Source organism: Leopardus geoffroyi, chromosome C3 (assembly GCF_018350155.1).
Source record: "Leopardus geoffroyi isolate Oge1 chromosome C3, O.geoffroyi_Oge1_pat1.0, whole genome shotgun sequence".
Taxonomy (NCBI): Eukaryota; Metazoa; Chordata; class Mammalia; order Carnivora; family Felidae; genus Leopardus; species Leopardus geoffroyi.
This window is the reverse complement of record NC_059338.1, coordinates 71,779,380-71,800,826: the sequence shown is the minus strand read 5'-3', so window position 1 is coordinate 71,800,826 and position 21,447 is coordinate 71,779,380. Positions and strand designations below refer to the sequence as shown.

Here is a 21,447-nt window from a genome sequence, read left to right as displayed (position 1 = left end):
TGGGGTGTTGAAAGCGTTTATTCTCTTTCGGTCTTGGCTGGCACACCATTAGCGGGCCCCGGGCTGCGCTGTGGGCTCCGCTTTCCTGGGGGCCCCCATCCAGCCGGGGCTTAGCGGCCTCTGCATCTTGGGTCGGTGGTCAATCGATGGTGTTTGCAAAACGGGACAGACTTGTTGGTGCGGCAGGGCCCTGGGCGCCTGACGCCGGGGCTGGCCAGGTGGGCAGGCAGGAAAGCCTGTGTGTGGGCGAGCGTGCAGGGTGCAAATATGTGTGTGTGGGTGCATATGTACGCGTGCGTGTGCGAGGCCGCGAGCTTGCTTAACGCGCAGGCTGCAGGAAGCTTCGGCACGCCGGCCGGCCTGCGGGGTGCTCACGGCAGGGCCCGGAGGAAGGCGGATCCTAGGCTGAGCAGGAGCCCTCCCGCCAGGGCCCAGGAGCTGCGCGCCATCCGGGCCACCCCGTTACAGAGGTCCTTTTCGCAGCACGTCACCTCCTGCACTTCGAACTTAGTCAGGAGCCCCTGGCTCAGGCTCTCAGGGTTGGTCATCTGTGAGAGCTGCGTCATAATCTTTGTGGCCACCTCGCAGGAGGGGGCGCAGCCCTTGTGCTGGGACTTTACCTTCTTTCCTGAGGGCAAGGAGGGAGGAGCGTGGCAGGCGAGCCCCCTCAGGTGGCCCGGGTCACTCATCCCCTGGGGGCACGAGGCCCTCCTCTGCCGCCGGAGTCCCATCAGGTCCCACCAGGCCCCCACACGCTCCCCCAGAAAGCCTGGGGGAGGCCACCCCTCAGCTGGCAGATGGGGACACTGAGGGAGGCTGGAGGAGGTCCCCTGCCATACCTGCACCCATCCGAGAGAATGGGAGGCCTCAGGGCAGAGCTCCCTGAACCGCCCGCCCGCATCCTCTGGGTGCTGGAGACTCACCACTGCCCAAGGTCACAATTATGTCACTGTTGAAGCAGACACCGGACATGGGACATTGGATGGGCTGGCACTGGCTCGGGGTCTCCAGTTCCAAACAGCTGTAACACTGCAGGCTGAGGACTAGGCCGGTGGGGAGGGCGGGAAGGCTGGGTTTAGAGCTCCTGAGGCCAGAACCATTGTGGGGGGGCCGGGACCGTGTCCTGGAGGACAGACCCCTCACATGCACAAAACCACACAGCCTCTCGTGGTGGCGGCGGGGTGGGGGGGGGTGCCACCCACGGTCCCCCCCGCCACCCCCCACCTCCCGGCGCAGACCCCTCCGGTGCCCTGATGCTCACCACGCTCCCAGCACAGCAGGAAAACCAGCAAAACCAGCTGGAGGCCTCTCATGGCTCCTGGAAACAACACGTGTGGGTGGGACCCTGGGGGCACCCCAGGCTCAGGCTCCTACCTCCCAAGACCCTGGCCCTCCCTGGATGACCCCTCCTGTGCCTCCGCAGGGATTCAGACGGGGATACAGACGGGGCTCCTTCCCGCTTCACTCACCTACTAACGTCAGGCTCCCTTCGGGTGAGCGGGCATCTGGAGCCTCTTCCCTGGTGGCCAAAGAACTTGTTCTCCAATCTGTTGGTGCCCCACCCAGAGGAAGCCGGGGCCGGGCTCTCCTGTCTCCACCTCTTCCGGGAGTTCTAGCTATCGGACCCCAGGCAGGACCCTGAGTCCCAGACCAAGAGGGGGTGTCACCTAGCTGACAAGCAGTGACTTTGGGGAAATTCCAGAAGGAAGCTGGGCGCCTCTCCCTCCCCCCTGCCCCGTTTCTGGCTCCACCTTCAGAGGTCGTCTGTCTCCCTTCCTCCCCCAGTCCTCCCCACCCCCCCATCCCACAAGCCTGTCCTGTCCTGCATGCATCGTCCCCAAAAGAGTACCCCCCAAAATCGCAAAAGCAAAAAGAAAAAATTTTGAACGTTTCAATACATTGTTTTTCGTTTTCCTGCTGCACCTGACTTCCATGTAGTAATGGGTGTCGAGCAGCTCATTTTTATGGCCTCTTCACCTTGTACATTGATTCTTAGGTTGAACTTATCATTTATATAATCTTTTTAAAAATATTTATTAATTTATCTTGGGAAGAGCAGGGGAGGGCCAGAGAGAGCGGGGACAGAGGCTCCGAAGCAGGCTCTGTGCTGACAGGCTGACAGCAGTAAGCCCGATGTGGGGCTCGAACTCACGAACCCCGAGATCCTGACCCGAGCCGAAGTTGGACGCGCAGCCAACTGAGCCACCCAGGCACCTCTAAATTCACATGATCTTAAACATCCAGTAGATGTAACATTAGCTTATTTGACTGGCAAACTCAGATAGAATAAAATAAAAACGTATGCTTATGTTCTATTTAGTGATGCGAACTCAGGAGACATAGCTGTGTTTCCTAAACCAACGATATCCAATCTTATTTACCCAAGATTTACCCAAATCACATAAACTTGAACAGCATTTGGTTGGTTTCTAAAATTCATAAGAGTTTTAGGGATATTTTGTCTATGTGAGCACTCACTGACCTCTAAGCAAATTGGAACAATCTTCTCTACAAGAGTTTATAAATTATTTCGATAGTCTTATCCAGAGGCAGGAGAAGATCATATATACACGGCACAGTGGACACAGAAACATCCCGGAAGACACAGATGCGGTATAGCTTTATTCCAAAATGTTAGCAGGTGAGGCATAAACAGAATAACAGAAAACTCCCTGGTTTATATAAAACAGTTGGTTCTTACCTTCGCCCCACTTTCTAGTTTTCTCTGAACTGCGTTTCTGCAGAGGAGCCCGTGTGAGGTCACCCATCGGTGATTGTGGAACACCCCTCGAGATTCTCTCCTGCCCCGATGTGTGGTCTCTCACGGGGGCTGCGGACTACACTTTGGTCGAGGTGCTGAGGGGTCGCCAAGCAGCCCTCCGGTGTCTCCAAAGCTCCTCTGGGAGGATAAAACTGTTTCCGATTAGCCTCTCAGCCTCAGTGGTTGTTGTCGGGGTCCCTGCGTCCCTGAAGGCCTCTGGGGGTGGCAGGTGGCCTCAAGTTGGAGCGACCGTAGAGGCTGAGTGTGGAGCGGAAGGGAGGCGGAGAGGAGGCCGGAGGACGCGAAGCAGGACTCTTGGACGCTGGCGGGGAGGCTGGTGGTGGTGAAAGGAGGCACGGGGACAGACAGGTCCTGCAGAAACTAATTTGGGGAGATCTTCCATTTCTTCAGGAGGTCACCGAAGGTCCAATTATCTTAGAAAAAACTTGCCAACAGGGAGGAAGTGGACAGCTAGCCCCGTCGTGGCAAGTGTAGAAGTGTGCAGAAACGGGGGGCGGGGAGAAGTGTGCAGAACGGGGGGCGTTCAACAAAGGAAAGTTCCAGCAGGGCCTCTGCCAAGAAAGAGCATCCTGAAAAGCAAGGGACTGAATTTCCATCAAGTTAGACTCCAGGGCCAAGCTCCCGTGTTCTGAACCGGGGGGGGGGGGGGGGGGGGGTGCTGTGACAGGCCCTGTGGTGGTGTCCCTCCCACCTGGCTCGCTCCACTCGATACCTTAGCCTTCAGTACAGGAGCCCCTTGTCCACAGGGTCCAGCTCCAAGACCCCCAGGGATGCCTCAACACGGATAGTACTAACCCTTGTATGCACGACGTTTCTTCCTGTGTGTACATACCTATGAGAAAGTTTGATTTACAACCGGGCACAGGAAGAGATTGGGCCCCTAAGTGAGAAGAAAAGGCAGCGACGAGAAGTATACCGTCGTGGAAGTCGCGAGAACCTGCGCTCTCTCTAAAACATCCTGCCTGCCCCGGATCTTCTTCTCATGAGCAGGTGAGGTGATGGAGTGGCCACGTGGCCCAAGGGAGCGAGGCGAGGGGGAGGACCATCCGCCCGCGGGCCACACGGGTGACGGAGACCGCGGGTGGTGGAGACTGGGCAAAGTGAGACCGCAGACAAGGGGACCATTGCACCTCATCGTGTGACTGTCTGGAGACGGGGCCCTTCAAGAAGTCATTAAGTCATTAAGGGTACATGAGGTCCTACGGGTGAGCCCCTAATCCGATGTGACTGATGCCTCATAAGAAGAAGACATTTGGACACACGTCGAATGCCAGCATTGGAGGAGGTCATTGAGAGGACGTGAGGGCTGGCCCTGTCCTTGGAACGGGCGCTCTGCCAGCCACTCTCGCAGCGGCTGCTGTTCCAAGGACGTGGCCTTGACAGAGGAACCTGGCATTGAGACGGTCTGGACCAGTTATGGCCTTTACATAAACTTGGAAGGTGCGGCAGCCGGGCCCCGCCCGAGATCTAGGGGTCTTGTGGCTCCCAAGACAAGCCTGGTGTGTAAGTTCCCTCTGCTTATAAATCTGCTACCTACCCACCCGGCCTGCTTCTTTCTTCCACTCTCCCTGCCCTCTGTGTACCTGGGCTGGTTGGCAAACCAACAGCCAGAGATGAACGTTCACGGAAGACCACGCACGCAAACAGCTGTCCCCGCCACGCTTCTGGACTGGCACCCAGAGCACCGGCCCAGGGGGCGGACACAAGACTTCTAAGATGTGCACCTGGGGCGGGCAGGGGGCATCTGATGATGCATCTGATCCTTCGGAGGGACGGCGCCGGGCTCTTAAAGAAGAATCACGCTGACACTTTCTCCAGTGGTAGCAACATTTTATTCCAGACGCTCAACGTGCGGCAGTAGGAGCTGGGATGACTGCCGGAGGGGGGAGGGAGTGAGCCCAGCTCCCTGAGCGGAGAGAGAGGGGAGGGCCTGGGGCATCTCGGAGAGGAGTCCAGGCCAGGAGGCTCTGGCTCCTGCCGCAGAAGGGCTCACGGAGAGTCACGGTCATGGGTGGAGATAAGGGATCTCATCCACAATCGAGTGCGGCAGGAGCCTCACCAAACTCCCTTAGCGGAGCACCCGCGGGGCTCAGTCCACTGAGTGTCCGACTTCGGCTCAGCTCATAATCTCATGGTTCGTGGGTTCGAGCCCCGCGTGGGGCTCTGTGCTGACGGCTCAGAGCCTGGAGCCTGCTTCCGATTCTGTGTCTCCCTCTCTCTCTGCTCCTCCCCCACTGGTGCTCTGTCTCTCTCTCTCTCTCTCTCAAAAATAAATAAACATCAAAAAAAAATTTTTTTTTAATACATAAATAAACCCACTTAGCAGGATTCTTTGCTAAATGGGGGCAGTTCAGGCCAAAGAGAGGATGGGGGCAAGGTGCAGGCCTTGTCAAGAAGGCTCAAAAGATCCTGCCAGAATTTGGTTGAGGGTGGAGTCTTGGTCAGATGGTAGCTGAAAATAAGCCGGCTGGATATGACTAGAGCCCCACTCTGTCATTAATAACTAGTCCAGTCCATCATAATCCGGCCGGAAAACATGCCCCTGAGCAAGTGACTCAGGCGACTTCACAGGCCCCCACTTGGCCCCAGAAAGCCCTTGCTGGACCGTGGCCTCACCTTTTCTCTTTGTGACCCTTAGGGGACAGGAATCCTGACGTTAGCATGTCCCAGCCAGGAGCAATTGGCCGTGCCAGGGGACATCTTGGCCATGTCCAGGGTGTGGAGACGTGGGAGGAGAGAAGAGGGCTGGGTTTGGAAGGATGCACCCAAAAGGTTCAGATGGCCACGCCTCACCGCATCCAGGAGGCAGTGTGGACGAGGAGTGAGGTGGGAGGTAAGTTCTCAGCACCCAGCATGGGCCCCACCACCTCGAGGAGCCCCCCAAGCCTCGCGGTGGACGCTTTTCTACCATTTCCCAGCCAGGGCCTGGAGCAGACACAGCGCGGAGGGAGGGCTGGCGCTCAGAACTGCTGTCTGCCCACGAGCTGAAGGAGCCACAGACGACGAGCTCCCTCCTCCTGGTCTCTGGGGCTCTGTTCACCCCGCTTACCAGGCGAGCGTGGACTTGGGGGCATCCACCCCGTGCAGTAGGCTGAGATCCGACTCTGTCTCTGTGCAGTGTGATGCTCAGATTACCCCAGACGTGGTGCTCCGAGCCTTAGAGCTGGTCTCTCTGTCCTGCCGTGTCCCCGTCCTCTGCAAGGGGGGGCATCCAGGCTTTCTGGCATCTGAAACGTTCCCAGCTCCTCTTGCTCTGTTCTGGAACCAGCCCTGGAGCAGCTCTTCTCCCAGGAGCCCTCCCTGCTTCTTCTTGGCAGAGAGCGGTTCCGGGGTCAAACTGTAGACACGCTTGTCCCTGCTGGGTGCCACTGTGAGTGCACAGACCCAGGAAACACAGGCCACCGCTGTCTTTCACCTGGACACTTGTGGCACGTCCGTGCCCTGGGCCCATCGGAACCGCGAGTTCAAACCAGTGTCTGCATGTGATCCAACACGGGGCGGGGTGGCGGGGGAGCTCATTCCGGGCCGCCTTTCCCACAGGCTCCGCCGCCCACAATGTTCAGTCTATTCACTCTGTCCCTCTGCAGGTGGCCAGTCTCCATCTCCCCTCTTCTGGGTTGGACTGTGTTCCCCAAACAATCTGTCCAAGTCCTACCCGCCCGTGAATTTGACCTTACTTTGCCGTAGGGTCGTTGCAGACAGAATTGGCGAAGACGAGCCCCACCCGCCGCAGGGTGGGCCCTAAGTCCTATGTGACTAGTGTTCTTGTAAGGACACAGGCGTGCAGGGAGAGGAGAGCCAAGTGACCACAGGGACAGCGACTGGAGAGATGCAGCCAGCAGCCAAGGACCGCGGAGGGCGGCAGGGGAGGTGAAGTGTGGGTCTGCCCCGCTGTCTTCAGAGGGGGCCCAGCCCAGCCTACACGTGGGTTCCGGATTCCCAGCGTCCAGCACTGCCACAGAGGACAATTCCAGTGTCGGAAGCCACCTGCGGTGTCGGTCCTTTGTTGCGGCGCCCCTCCCCCACCCGTGCGCGCCCCCCATCGGATACCCGTTGCTCAGGCTGAGGCTGCGGGGAGTTTCCACCTGCTGAGCAACCACCCCCCCCCCCCCCCGCCCACCGCCCGCCATCTGGGGCCGTCGAGGCAGAGAATGGGGCTGTAGGGGCCGGTGGACTGTCCCGGTGACCGAGGGATAAGAGCTTACGGCTTCACTGACGGTGCAAGAATGGTGAACTGGATGCCCTGGGGTCCTTCCCTCCTCTTGTTCCTTGGGCCCGACAGCCCCGGGCAACGGGAGAGCTGAGAGGGGGAGCCCCTGCACCTGCCAGCCTGCAGCCACGTGCTCACATTGGTGGGGGAGCAGAAGCAGGGGCCCTCACCCCCCCCCCAGGGGGCTGCTCACCCCCACGCCCCCATCCGCCCACTACGGTGTCTCCCCAAACCCGGCGCAGGCCAGCTGCTGGGGGCTGGGGTCGGGGGACGGCCCAACATGGGGCTGGAGAGAAGGGGGCACCGGCCCGGCCTTCTGGGGAGCCCCGGTCCTCGGGCGGGCTCTGCTGAGACTGGGACAATTAAAATGCACCAGGAGAGAGAGGAGCCGGCTGTTTCAAGCCCGGTGTAAAGGAAGAAAAGGAAGGAAGGGTGTGAAGGAGGAAGCGGGAAGGCCCCCCTCCACGCAGCCCCCGTAACCACGATCCAGGGACCTTAGCTCAGGCAGGTAATCCCTACCAGGCCCCAGTCACATGCCCGTGTCCACTTAGCACCTGTCCTTAACGAGCAGTGTGCCAGCAACTGGGGGCACATCAGGGGAAAAGGACACTTCTGTGCCGTAAAGAGACCTGGAAGGCAGCAAGTCGGGAGTGGCTCACAGGTAACTCCCTGTGCCCAGCCCCGGAAGTACTCTGGAGCGTGGGGGGAGGGAGGGGTTTGTGTGCAATTTTACATGTAATTTTGCAACTTCAAAGGTCGCAACTTCAAGGTGGAGAAAGGGATTTTTGAGCAAAGACGGAAAAGGGAGCGAGCAGTTAGTGCGCAGCGTGCATAGAAAGTTCCAGAAACAGCAGCGGGGGGGGGGGGGAGGGGGGGGGGAGGAGTGCAGGCCAGTGTCTGAGGGGGCCGCCAGCCGGAACAGAGGTCTATCTCTAGGGCTCTGAGGGCAATACCCACAGGATTTCCTTGTGAACAACCGATAAACTCGATAAACTCGGTGAAGAAAGACTAGGCCCTTGCTGAGGAAATTCTGATTGTTTTTGCGCAAACAATGGAATGTTCTATAGCCTGTAGCCACTAAATTAAGCCAGAGGTCCTTCCCCCTACCGGTGGGATGTGTGTGCGCCCTGCTCAGTAGGGCGGGACCTGTGTGCACACAACGTGTCTGTGTCTTAGGAGGTGACACCCTGCGGCTCTGTTCCCTCTGAGGTTCACTTTGGCTTTTTAACATTTTTATTTTCACGTAACCTCTATACCCAACGTGGGGCTCAAACTCATGACTTTGATGTCTAGAGGCACAGGCTCCACCAGCTGGGCCAGCCTCGGGAGGAGACTGTGAGGGTTACTTTTCTGAGCCCTGCCCCCCATTTCTAGCTCAGCTTGGGGCCTTTCACTAGCCTTGGTGATTGAGCCCCTTCCTGGGGGGGGGGGGGGCACTGCCAGGTCGGGGAGGGGGGAGGGGAGGCCAGGCGGTGGCTGAGGTGGGTGGGCCACCTTGGGAGGGTATTGGTTCTGGCAGGCAGTGAGGACTACGGGCTTCCAAAGCCAGGGCCAGGAAATCATACTTGACCTGGAAAACACTGGGAGTCTCTGGACACAAACTGAACCAACCTTTTGGAATCTCTGACAGTGTTATTCCAGCCCAAGTTAGGAGAGCTGGTCCAGGAGCATGCTGTTCACAGGGAAGAAAGCGCCCCGGAGAATGAATGGTTGTTACAGGGTTACGCTCGTTTTTACGTCTTGTAAAAGCTCAAGATGATACATTAGCATCTGGGCAGGAAGCACAAGTTCTGTGTCAAGGAGCACAGAGTGTGGGATTGGCGCACACGTTAGGGACAAGACGGTTTTCCTGTAGACTACTCATTCACAGCGTAGGTGCCATAAACCTGGCTTTTGGTTTAAACAAAGTTCACGCACGGTCACACGGATTTAGAAAGAAATCTAAAGTGGCGTCCCCCTATTATTTTCTTGAGATAGAGTTCATTGTCAAGTTGGCTAATGCACAGTGGGCTCTCGGCTTCGGGAGTAGAGGCCCGTGATTCATCGCTTCCATACGACCCCCAGTGCTCATCCCAACAAGCGCCCTCCTCGATGCCCATCACCCACTTTCCCTGCCCACCCGCCCCCCGCTTCAACCGTCACTTTGCTCTCAAGAGTCTTATGGTTTGCCTCCCTCCCTCTCTGTTTGAAACTTTTTGCCCTTCCCCTCCCCCATGGTCTTCTGTTAAGTTTCTCAGGATCCACATATAAGTGAAAACATATCTTTCTCTGCCTGACTTATTTCACTCAACATAATGCCTTCCAGTTCCATCCACATTGTCGCAAATGGCAGGATTTCATTCTTGTTCATGGCCAAGTAGTATTCCATTGTATATATAAACCACATCTTCTTTATCCATTCATCAGTTAACGGACATTTGGGCTCTTTCCATACTTTTGGTATTCGTTATTAGGTATTTTGGTTATAGCGCTGCTGTAAACATTGGGGTGCATTTGCCCCCTTTGAAACAGCATACCTGTATCCCTTGGATAGATACCTAATAGTGCAATTGCTGAGTTGTAGGATAGTTCTATTTTTGACACTGGTTTCCAGAGTGGCTGCACCAGTTTGCATTCCCACCAGCAGCGCACAAGGGTTCCTCTCTCTCCCCATCCTTGCCAACATCTGTTGTTGCCTGAGTTGTTAACGTTAGCCATTCTGACAGGTGTGAGGTGGCATCTCAGTGTGGTTTTGCTTTGTATTTCCCTGATGATGAGTGACGTTGAGCATTTTTTCATGTGTCGGTTGGCCATCTGGATGTCTTCTTTGGAGAAGTGTCTATTCATGTCTTCTGCGCATTTCTTCACTGGATCATTTGTTTTTCGGGTGTTGAGTTTGAGAAGTTCTTTATAGATTTTGGCTACTAACCCTTTATCTGATATGTCGTTTGTAAATATCTTCTCCCATTCTGTCGGTTGACTTTTAGTTTTGCTGATTGTTTCCTTCGCTGTGCAGAAGGTTTTTATTTTGAAGAGGTCCCAGTAGTTCATTTCTGCTTTTGTTTCCCTTGCCTCTGGAGGCGTGTTGAGTAAGAAGTTGCTGCAGCCAAGGTCAAAGAGGTTTTTGCCTGCTTTCTCCTCAAGGATTTTGATGGCTTCCTGTCTTACATTGAGGTCTTACATCCATGTTGAGTTTATTTTTGTGTCTGGTGTAAGAAAGTGGTCCAGGTTCATTCTTCTGCGTGTCACTGTCCAGTTTTCAAGCACCACTTGCTGAAGAGGCTGTCTTTATTCCATTGGCTATTCTTTCCTGCTTTGTCAAAGATTAGTTGGCCGTACGTTTGTGGGTCCATTTCTGGGTTCTCTATTCTGTTCCATTGGTCTATGTGTCTGTTTTTGTGTAAAGTGGCATCCCTTATATCTCAGGCCTTTAGAGAGGTTTTTCTCTTATCAGAGCACCAGGCAGAGGCAGTGGTGGGCTATCTGTGTGCTCTATCTGTGTTCCTGGTAAAAGTAACTTAAGCTTCCCTCTCTGGCACCTACTGTTCTCCAGGTGACATTAATCTGAATCACCTTGCCTGCACCTGCACTCACAGGTCACCATGGTCATACCGTTTCCAGAAGTGGGGACCGAGGCTGGGTATTGGAGCCACTTGCCCTCCTGAGTGGACAGCCCTCAGGACCAGCACTCCTTCTGCTCTGGGTCGAAGGGCCAAGTCCCTGTAGGGCTGGGGTCAGAAGCTGGTGGCCCCCCTGGTTCCTGCTGCCCCTGCCTGGGGAGATGGAAGGCTGGTGGGGGGCGGCTGAGTGTGGGAGCAGAGGGAGGCAGGGTGGGGCTGGGTGAGGTGCAGAGGGGATGGGAGGAGGAGCCTGGGGCTTTGAGTTTCTATTTCCTGCAGGCTGGGGGAAGGTAGGTAGGGTGGGGAGGGGTGGGGCTGGGGAAAGGAACCTTGCTGGGAGGCCCTGCCCCAGACTCTCCTGGGCCCTGGCATCTGTCCAGGCTGCAGCGAGGAGCCCTGCGAGGGCTGTCGGGCCAGGCACCGCTCTGGCCAGGAGCCCAGGCTCCCCAATCTCAGCGCCCAGGTGCCTGGGGATGCCCCTCCCCACCCTGTTTCTGGGTAGCCAAATTCAGCTTTGTCTTCTGACCCCGGATTTCCTGCATCTACCCACAGAGGGGGTCTCTCTGGGGAGTGCATGGGTGTGCCTGGCCCCTGCCCCCTGGGCTGCCCTTCTCTGGCTGCTGGGTCTGCACCTGCTGGCCTGGGAGGTGGAGGGGATCCTGCCTGTCCTCTGGCTTCCTCCCACTGTGCTCCTCCAGGGGTGCCCGTGGTCCAGGCCGGCGGGGCACTGCACCTCCTCCCCCGCACCCCGTCCTTGGCATCTGCCTGCACTAGACCCGCTCTGCTCTCTTATGGTTGATTTTCAAGGTCCCCCAGCCTGCTGGCCGGTGGGCCCAGGTAGGACCGAGGACATCTCCTGATAAGCGGGGAGAACAGAGCTGCAGATGGGGACAAAACAAGACCCGGGAATGACAGGGCAGCTGTGGCCAGCGCTCAGGCCTGCTGAGACCTGACTGCCCCAGCCAGTACCCCCGCAGCCCACCCAGGACGGATGGCCTGAGGGGCCATGCCAGCAGGCCAGCCGTGCGGGGGCCACTGTGCTGTGCTCCAGCCTGTGGAGATGTCTCACATGGAAAGAGCGTGCCTAACGTCCCCAGGGAGGCACTCTGTGACATGCGAGGACGCTCTCTCCTCACTTGGGGTCCCAGAGTATCACCTGGTTCGGTTTTTCTGGAGTCCCTTTATCTGCCCTCGGTGTGAGAAGGTGCAGTGGAAACATCGGAGCCTCTAAGGAAAAGGCATAAGAAATAGATTCGGGGTGTGGGGTGCGGGGAAGGCACAGAGAGGAGATGGGCTGGGGGGTGGCGGCAGGCAGGGGGTGGGGAGGAGGGCAGGATGTGGGTGACAGCCGATACCACCTGACCTCGGCCCACTCGTCCTCCACAGCCACGAGGGGCTATAAGGTTGGGGGTGACCATCGGGAGCCCAACAGAGACCAAGAGAAGATTGACGTTGGGTGTTGACCCCATGGGCTCCCTCCTGCAGGCTTTCCTGGGACGCTCCTGTCACCTCTCCTGAGCAGCTCCCCCATCCCCTCCCTCTGCCAGCTTTCCAGCCCGGGCAGTAGACAGTGGACATCCCTGCAGCCAGCCCTGGAGGGGACACCACGTGGCTTCGCTAGGTCCTGCCCCACCCCAGCACCTTAGGCCAGTCTCTTCCTATTCTTCTGATCTGGATGCAGCATCTGTTTCCTGCCGGGAGTTTGGCTGAGTCGGTGGCTTTGCTGAACTCTCATCGTGGGGGAGGGACTCAGTCTGGCAGTCTTTCATCCCCTCCCCAAGCAGAAGATAAACTGACCCCTCCTCGAAGGGTCTCTGGGGGAGTAGAGCAGAGCTGGGCCCCGCAAAGACAGTGACATGGCAGGTAGGGGTGCCGGCCTTCCCCAGCCGACCTGGGTTCCAGGGGGGGCCACACTGCAAGTAGCTGACCCAGGGCCTCGCCCTCTAGGGTTCTGGAAGCAGAGGTCTGAGCTTGGCCCAGTGTTGTCAGCCTGGCCTGGACTCAGGCTGCCCTCCATTCCTACCCAGTAAGTAACAGTGCCCTGGGGCCGACAGCGGGACTCTGAGGCGCCAGGGTCCTGCCCCCTGCTGCTCGCACCCTCTTGTGGCCCCTTCCCTTTGACAGCAGGCAGGACCTGAGACCTAAAGGCGGTGGGGGTGACCGATGTCTGTGATTACATTGCACAGACTGAAGCCCCACCTTGAGGGCAGGCATACGGTCTCACCGGCTTTGAGGAAGGAAGCTACCCTGTTGTGCCACAGAGGGAGTCCTGGGACAGGGGACGGCGGATGCCCTCTGCTCGCTATAGTATCAACATCTCCTGTGGGTGAGGTTTTCCACCATGGTTTTGAACCTACGATGTATGCGCTAGCGCACTGAGGCGCTGGGCGCGGCAGGTGAATTCAAGGACCCAGGGAACGGCCTGGGTGTAAGTTACTTGTACCGAGCCCCCTGCCCCCGCCCCCAGCCATGGAACGAAAGCTTCCTGCACCAGCCCCAGAAGGAGACCCTGCGTGGAGAACTATCTCCCCGTCTCCTTGCTTTCTGCAAGTAATAAACTGTTCGCTCAAACCAAGAGACTTGGGCTGCTGCACCCCAAACGGTGGGCCCTTTGCCCCTGGTGACAGGAGGGGTGCTCACACCCTGAGTACGAGCCCGCAGGACCCCCTGGAGACCCAGGCCCTTCCTTTGCTTTGCCTGAGTTAGCCAAAATAAAGGCAACCCTTTCGTGCTTTTGGGGGGAGCCAGTCGGTAGATGAAAACAGACAACCATAGTTCTTTGAGAACAATCTGGGCTCCGGGCCTCCTGGCACCAGGAGCCCACAGCAAGCACAGGAAGTGAGGTGCCTCCTCAAGACAGACTCCTCAGACTCCTGGGGGGCCGGGGGCGGGCAGGGAGGAGAGAGCGCGCAGCGCTCCCCCACCAGACGCCTCTTTCTTAATTAAGCTTGTGCTTGCTTGCCCGAAACCTTTGGCTGTCTTTCAGACTCCAAGAAAGTTGGCTCTGACGGTGTTTTGCCAGTTTCTTGCGTGTGTCTGTGGGGGAGCAGGCCCGGGAGCCCCCACTCCACACTCGGCTCATCCATTTTAAAGGCTCTCGGGGCACTTCTGAGTGTTGGCCCTTCCACGGTCGGCATGTGGCAGATTCGGTCTCTCAGCGTGTCTGTTGCTGGCTTCCGATTTTGTTTACGGACAATTTTGGCTTTCAAAAGATTTTATTTTTATTTTAAGGCCACCAGTTTCATCGATGTGCTCTGTGGGTGGATTTTGACTCATGAGAAGGTCCTTCCTTCATCCCAGGCCTGCGTCCACACACGATTTCACATTTACATCTAGGACCCACTTGGAGTTTACTCCTAGGACGCGATAGATCTAATTCTGCCATTTCCCAAATGTGAGGCGTAAGGGAGATGATTCGTTTTCAGAGATAATAAAAGCTGGGCTGTCCAGTTAACAGTAGGTTTACAACCGGCTGAAAATATGTACAACCTCCCCCTGCCCCCCCCCCCCCCATGGAGTCCCAAACCTTTAGACACTTCACTTCCTGGTTCTTCCTCCCCTCTCGGTTTAGTGGGCTTAGTTTCACGGTTTAGCTTTCCGGACTTGGCGATGAACTTTTGCCGTAGAATAACGGGAGGAGGGACTGAAAGTCTCTGGTCATCTCAGGCAAGGTACATTTGTTCCAATCAGACTACTGCTTACTTCCATGGGCATAGGCGGGTTACGGGACAGGCTGTAACCTCTGCAGTACCCAGCCAATGAGGAATCAGGGAAGCGACTTACCTCTGTAGTGCTCAGCCAATGAGGAACCAGGGGAGGGGCTTGCCCACTAGGAGATAAATTGTCTGCTGTAACTGCCCTGAGTGGGCCTGTCCCTCAGACACCGCTCCTGCAAGAACGTTCATTAAAGCTTCCCTTCACTGTGCTCCGAATCTCCGCGTCCCTCCTTTGATTGGGTCCGTGGGCTTATTTCTTACACCAAACACCTGCCTGGTTGTCCCATTACAAATTCCATCCTTCCCCCAGGCATTAGAGATGAAATCCGGTGGGTAGAATTCTAATATGGCCTCTGTGCTCACACCTGTGACTCCGTGCAAGCCCCTCCGTGTGAGTGTGAAACCGGGAACTTGTTTCCACAGAATACAGGAAAAGTGAAGGGACTGGACGGATGCATGAAAGGTCCAGATGGGTCGACTCTATGATAATCCCAAAGGAGACAGCCTTGGTGGGCCTGATGTAATCAGGTGAGCCCTTCCCAGTCTGCCCCACTGTGCTGGCCTTGAAGAAACCCACCCACCTACCACGGGATCTGCAATTGCAAGCACACGAATTTTGCCTGTCCTGGCTTTTTAAATTCAGCATTATGTTTGTGAGGTTATTGTGCTGATGAGTGTAGCAGTAAATAATGCTTTTCAAGACCATGTAGTGTTCTATTTTGTGACTATGATGGCACTTATTCACCTGTTCTGTTGTCAGTGGACATTCAGGTTGTTTATAGGTCTGAGTCTCTTGGAAAATACAGCTCCGAACGTCCTGGGCATTTATCTCACTGGACTTACTTCTCTTTGGCACACACCTGGGAGTGGAACTATGGGTTCCAGGGTATGTGTGTCTCTAACTTTAATGGGTGACGCCAAACGTGTCTCAAAGTGCCGTCGTTGTACCAGCGAAGCGTGAGCCCCAGTTGTCCCTCGTTCTTAACAACACCGGGAATCTTCAGTGCCTGCAACATTAGCCATTCTGGTTTGCATTTCTTCCTTTCCAATACGTTTTATTTATTTTTATATACTTTTAATAATTTTCACTTATTTTTCTAGATTAATGGCATGGTTGAGCACATGACATTTTTGGTCAGTTTTTAAGTAAAAATCCAAAGAAATGTGGATGCTGATGCTTGGTATCATGTTCTACATAGGTCTGTTAATTTTCCACTTTTTTTTTTTTTTTTTTTTTACAGATTCGTGTATTCTAATTGGGTTTTGTCCACTTGTTCTATTACTTATTTAAAATTTTATATAAAATATCTAAACATGATTGCTGACTTGCCTCAACTTTCAACCTGCTGTCTTTCCCTTAAACATCCTGAAGCTGGTGTTAGACGTGTGCACACGTGGGACTGATGTGTCTCTGTGCTGTGTTGACGCTTTATCACTATGAAGTCTCTCTTTCATGTCAGTCACAATGCTCGGCTGCCGGTGTACTTTCTGTGGCATTGGCACGGCAGCAAATCTCCTGGGTGACTCTCATCGTGGCGCATCTGTGTGCATTCTTTGCCTTTCTGCTGTTCTGTATCCTTATTTTTTAGGTTTTTTTTTAATGTTTATTTATTTTTGAGAAAGAGAGAGCGCGAGCAGGGGAGGAGCGGAGAGAGAGGGAGGCACAGAATCCGAAGCAGGCTCCAAGCTCCAAGCCTTTCAGCACAGAGCCCGATGCGGGGCTCGAACCACAAGATCATGACCTGAGCCAAAGTCGGGTGCTGAACCCACTGAGCCACCCAGGTGCCATCCGCCCCCCCCCCCGACCATATCCATATTTTTATTTTTATTTTTTTTTTGTTTTAATTTTTTTTTAACATTTATTTATTTTTGAGACAGAGAGAGACAGAGCATGAACAGGGGAGGGTCAGAGAGAGGGAGACACAGAATCTGAAACAGGCTCCAGGCTCTGAGCTGTCAGCACAGAGCCCGACGCGGGGCTCGAACTCACGGACCGCGAGATCATGACCTGAGCCGAAGTGGGCTGCTTATCCGACTGAGCCACCCAGGCGCCCCTCCATATTTTTAAAATGAGAGTCGTTGGGGCACCTGGCTGGTTCAGCCTGTGGAACATGTGACTCTTGATCTCAGGGTTGTGGTTCAAGCCCCACATTAGGCATAGAGATACTTAAAAATAAAATCTTTTTAAATAAATAAATAAATAAATAAATAAATAAATAAATAAATAAAATACCAAGTAAAATAAAATGAGAGTTGTAACCAGTTTATTCTTTTCTATCTGGTCTGTCTGAACGTTTTCGCCTGTACATGAGGGTGGTCAGTGCGCCCACACTTGGTGTGAGAACTATATTCTTTTCTTTTTCCCAAGTGTTTCTTTTCTGTTCCTGCATTCTTTTGGGCTTAAGAAATATTTTCCATATTTCATTTTCTCTTCTAGAGACAAATTTCTTATGATTCTTCAGGGGTGACAGTACACATCCTTGCCCTGCCGTGACCGACCTTGACTTAGCGTGGCCACCCCACCCGAGGAGTTCAGGACGTGCACCAGACCACTTTGTCTACACCATCCCATGTGCTCCCACCATCTTATCCTGCAGACATATTATAAACTCGGCCATTGTTGCCGTCGTTGCTGTTTCACACCAGAAATACTCTTTTCTATTTATCCAAATAGCCATCAGTTCTGCTTCTCTGACCTTCCTAAAGCTTCCTCTTCCCAAGTGTGGGCATTTTATTTATCTTGAAGAACTTCCTTCCTTATTCTTTGTAGTCTGAGTCCACTGGCAATGAATGTGTCACCTTGTGTATAAAACCCTTTTGTTTTCTGTATCTCAATACTATCTTTACTTGTCCAGAGGTCAGGGGCACCAGGGGCATGTGGGTGACTCAGTCGGTTAAGCTCCCGACTTCGGTTCAGGTCATGATATCACAGGTCTCACGAGTTCGAGCCCCGCATCGGGCTCTGTGCTGACAGCTCAGAGCCTGGAGCCTGCTTCGAATTCGGTGTCTCCCTCTCTCTGTGCCTCTCTCTCTCTCTCTCTTTCAAAATAAATAAACATTAAAGAAACAAAGTCAGGGTCACCAGATTTTGTCATTCATCACTTTAAAGATGCAGTTCCATTTTCTTCCGATTTTCATACTCGTTGTAAGGAGTCAGCTTTAGATCCTAATTGTCGATAGTGTTTCTCTTTCCTCATGAACAACAGCAGTGCCGTCGGCTTGACGAGCGTGTCAGACGAGCTGCGGTGATATTGTTCCCACTTACTCTGCTTGGGGTTTTCTGGGATTGATGAATCCGTGCGTTATCCTTCATCAGTTGTGAAAACTTGTCTTTTCATGTGTCTCTTTACCTGCTGTCCGTCACCCTTCCTCCCGCTACTCCAGTCTTGTGAAGGTGGACCATTTGGCTGTGCCTCATGGACCCGCAGCTCTGACCTGTTCTTTCTACTGCTTTGTTCTCTCCAAGCATCACTTGGGCTATGAGTGTTGTCCTGCCCCTCCTTACTTTCCTACTGTCTTCTGCTCTTGAATTCACCCAAATGAGTTCTTAACATCAGATGCTTTATTTTTCAACTCCAGAATATACTGGTTAGTTTTATGTGTCACTTTTGCTGGGCCACAGTACCCTGATGCCGAGGTCTTGCCCCAGCAGGTCTGGGGGTTCCCGAAGGATGAACGGCGTCGGCAAAAACAACAAATGGACACGGACAACGGCAGTGGGTTCGACTGGCCGCTTTATTGTGGCAAGCATGACATCATATTTGTTAGCAATTTTCTTGTGGCGTGCATTATCTATGTTTCTCGGCATTACCTAATTCTAAAAATGTTCCTTTGTGTAATCACCCATTAAGGAACAACATAGTTATTTTCTTGTAAATTTCCCTCCTGCCCTTTCAAGGTCATCTAGCTCTCAACACCTCAAGTGGAACGTTTACAGGGACGTGACTTCTTAATGGTTCCTTTGAACCATTTGCGGCACAAGGAACAAAAGCGTTCGCTTTGGTCTGGGTGCCGGGAGGGAGCCAGGAGGGCCCTGGAAACCCACGCCTTATGCGCTCCCAGAGAGACAATGTTTACCTGGGAACTAATGAACCATTCCGTACCTTAACCCGCCAGGTCCGGTTATCATCTGGAATGCCTCCTGGGGGCCAAGCGGGCCTAGGGGTTGGAGCAACTTGTACCCATAGATACATTCCTTTGTTGCCGGAGTGGGGATTTTGAACCCATTCGTCCCCCTCCTCGTCTGGGAAATGTATGGGGCTATCCTTCCTTTGGGTAGAGGAGTCTTTCTAGGGGGTGGCAAGGGCTGGATGCAGGGCCGCATGATTTCCCTGCGGAATCTTATGTCTTTCCCCAGTGGTTCTTCTCCTGGGGGGCCTGTCGTGGGCAATCCCAAACGACAAATCCCCAGGCACTTTCATTGGTAAGGGGGCTGCCCCGACCAACGCTAAGGCCAAATTACATAAAAGCAGGAGGACAAGAAGCTTCCCTTCTGGCGGGCCGCCATGCAGCCCCGATCCGTCCACCGCCCGGGCCCTGCCATCAGGCTCCTTGGATAGCTTGGCTTCCGGCACCCTGATATGTAGCCCAACACTATTCTGAATGTTTCTGGGAGGGTGTTCATAGATAAGATTGACCTTTCAGTTGGTGACATTCCAATAAAGCAGATTGCTCTCCGAAACGTGGGTGGGCCTCTCCCAATCAGTTGAAGATCTGAATCGCATAAAAGACTAACTTCCCCCAAGCGAGAGGCAATCCTGCAGCAAACAGCCTTCAGACTCAACTTGCAACATTGGCTCTTCCTGGTCCCCAGTCTGCCAGACCACCCTGAAGATTCTGGACACGCCAGCCTCTGTGACTAGGTAAGCCACTTCCTTCAAATAAGTCTTGTTTTGTATATATAAACGTTCTATTGGTTCTGTTTCTTTGGGGAATCCTTCTTTTTTAAAGTTTATTTATTTTGAGAAAGAGACAGAGAGAGAGATTATTTATTTTGAGAAAGAGACAGAGAGAGAGAGAGAGAGAGAGAGAGTGGGAGGGGCAGAGAAAGAGGGAGAGAGAGAGAATCCCAAGCAGGCTCACACTGTCAGCGCAGAGCCCCGTACGGGACGTGACTTCACAAACTGTGAGATCTTGACGTGAGCTGAAATCAAGAGTCAGACACTTAACTCACTGAGACACCCAGGTGCCCCTATCCGGAGAATCCTAATACAGAATATCCGCTTGATTTGTTTTAGAGTCTTGCTCTCCGTCAAAACTCCCAGTCTGTAAATCTCTTCTGTTCAACTTTTCCTCGATTTTATTGAACACAGTTGTCCTTGTTAAAGTCCTTTTCCGCTAACTCCATCATGTGGACCATCTGTCAGGGTGTGGATGGCTTTCCCGCTATTCTAATTGGTAACATCCCCTGCCTGTTGGAGATCCAAGAACTTTTTATTGCACGCTGGGCATTGTATAGATTAGAACGCTGGAGGCCACATATATGCGCACTCCCTCCTTCCCGGATCCGTGAGCGCCAAGTACTAATCGCATAAACTCCATCGCAAGTGGAGCTTGGTCGGGGCTGGGCTGCACTTGGAGAAAGACTCCCATAACCTCCCGTTTCTCCCTTTTCCCAGGCAGGCCCCCCACCCCAGCCTCTGGCTGAGATCCTTCTGGCACGGTGAGTGCGAGAGACCCGGCTCTGCCCGCTCACTGTGTCTTCTGCTCTGCTGGTGACTCTCTCACGCGCAGCTTCCAAATCTGGCCGGTCTCTTCAGAACAGGATCACACAAGCAGGCTCCTTCCTGGGGTGGGGGTGGGGGTGCTTCCCAGAACCGGGAGGCTGTTGGCGGTGCCTGCAAGGGCGCCGTGTCCTGCGTCCACACCTCTGCACGCGGCCCCCACAGAAGAATGTGTTTGCAGCTCTCCAAGTTTCTAGCTGGCTGGGAGATCGTCGCTGGTTTCCCCTGCCAAGCCGAGTCTCTGGGCCACACCCATCCCCTGGCGGCGCCTGGGGTTGGCAAACAGCCCGGGGAAGGAAGGCGCACAGCGCCAGCCCACCTGGCGGGATTCCCACCTCTAGTTCCCGGTCCCTCGGTCCCTGGACTGTCGCTCCTGTCACGGCTCGCCAGCGTATTTTAGATACGACATTTGCAGTCTGGCTTCCCCCTGGCCCGGGGGAAGGCTTGTGACCACAAGGCCCACGTCACCCTCTCGCACGTGGAAGGCGAAGCCTCTCTGAGGGCTGCGGGGTTGTAGGCTCACTGCATCCCGGTTCATTGGGATCGTTTTCCACGTCTGCCCTTTTTATTACTCATTCTCTAGGATTTCCAGGTACACTATCATCTCGTCTGCAAATGGAGCTGACCCTACTTCCTTCCATTCGAGTGCCTGTCATTGTCCAATTTTCCAATTGCCTGGGTGAGTACTTTAATAGAATTCCAGATTATGATGGGAGCGTTTCCGGTATTTTTCTTATAATGTAAGATGATAACTTCAGGAGATTATATTCTTCTTGAATATTTAATTTATTTTTTTATCTTACGGACAGAGAGTATGTGCCAGTGGGAGAGAGGGGCAGAGAGAGAGAGAGAGAGAGAGAGAGACCATCTCAGCCAGGCTCCACACGCAGCACAGAGCCCATCGTGGGGCTCGATTCCACGACCCTGGGATCATGACCTGAGCTGAAATCAAGAGTCGGATGCTCAACCGACTGAGCCACCCAGGTGCCACCTGAATATATATGTTTTTAATATTTATTTATTTTAGAGAGAGAGAGAGATTGAGAAAGAGAGAGGGGGCATGCGCGCACAAGTGGGGGAGGGGCAGAGAGAGAGAGGGAGAGAGAGGATCTGAAGTGGGTTCCAGCTGACAGCAGAGAGCCTGATGCAGGGCTTGAACTCACAAACTGAGATCATGACCTGAGTGAAAGTTGGACACTTAACTGAGGATCTAGGCACCTCGAGTATTCTTAATCAAGAAAAGATATTTAACTTATCAGAGGTGTTTTCAAAGCCTGTAGATTTACTCCTATAATATTTATTTTCATATCTATTAATATGAGGAATTGTAGTTTTTAAATATTTATTTTATTTTGGGGAGAGACAGAATGAGCAGGAGAGGTGCAGAGAGAGAGAGAGGATCCAAAGTGGGCTCTGA

At 54.0% G+C, this 21,447-nt stretch overlaps 1 protein-coding gene across 1 annotated transcript; it reads right to left on the bottom strand.

Moving 5' to 3' along the window:
- Positions 1 to 1,583, bottom strand: LOC123585370 (lymphocyte antigen 6H-like). The gene is made up of 4 exons (XM_045453438.1): positions 1,470 to 1,583; positions 1,262 to 1,318; positions 924 to 1,043; positions 1 to 628 (listed from the first exon to the last, which is right to left on the bottom strand). Exons 2-4 carry the CDS (start codon positions 1,311 to 1,313, stop codon positions 372 to 374), a joined length of 429 nt encoding a protein of 142 aa, XP_045309394.1. The 5' UTR covers positions 1,314 to 1,318; positions 1,470 to 1,583; the 3' UTR covers positions 1 to 371.
- Positions 1,584 to 21,447: the final 19,864 nt, after the last annotated feature.

Coding starts and splice junctions, on each gene's coding strand:
- LOC123585370 (XM_045453438.1), bottom strand. CDS start 1,313: ATGAGAGGCCTCCAGCTGGTTTTGCTGGTTTTCCTGCTGTGCTGGGAG. Junction 1,044..1,261: donor CCTGCTGTGCTGGGAGCGTG/GTGAGCATCAGG, acceptor CCACCGGCCTAG/TCCTCAGCCTGCAGTGTTAC. Junction 629..923: donor AATTGTGACCTTGGGCAGTG/GTGAGTCTCCAG, acceptor CCTTGCCCTCAG/GAAAGAAGGTAAAGTCCCAG.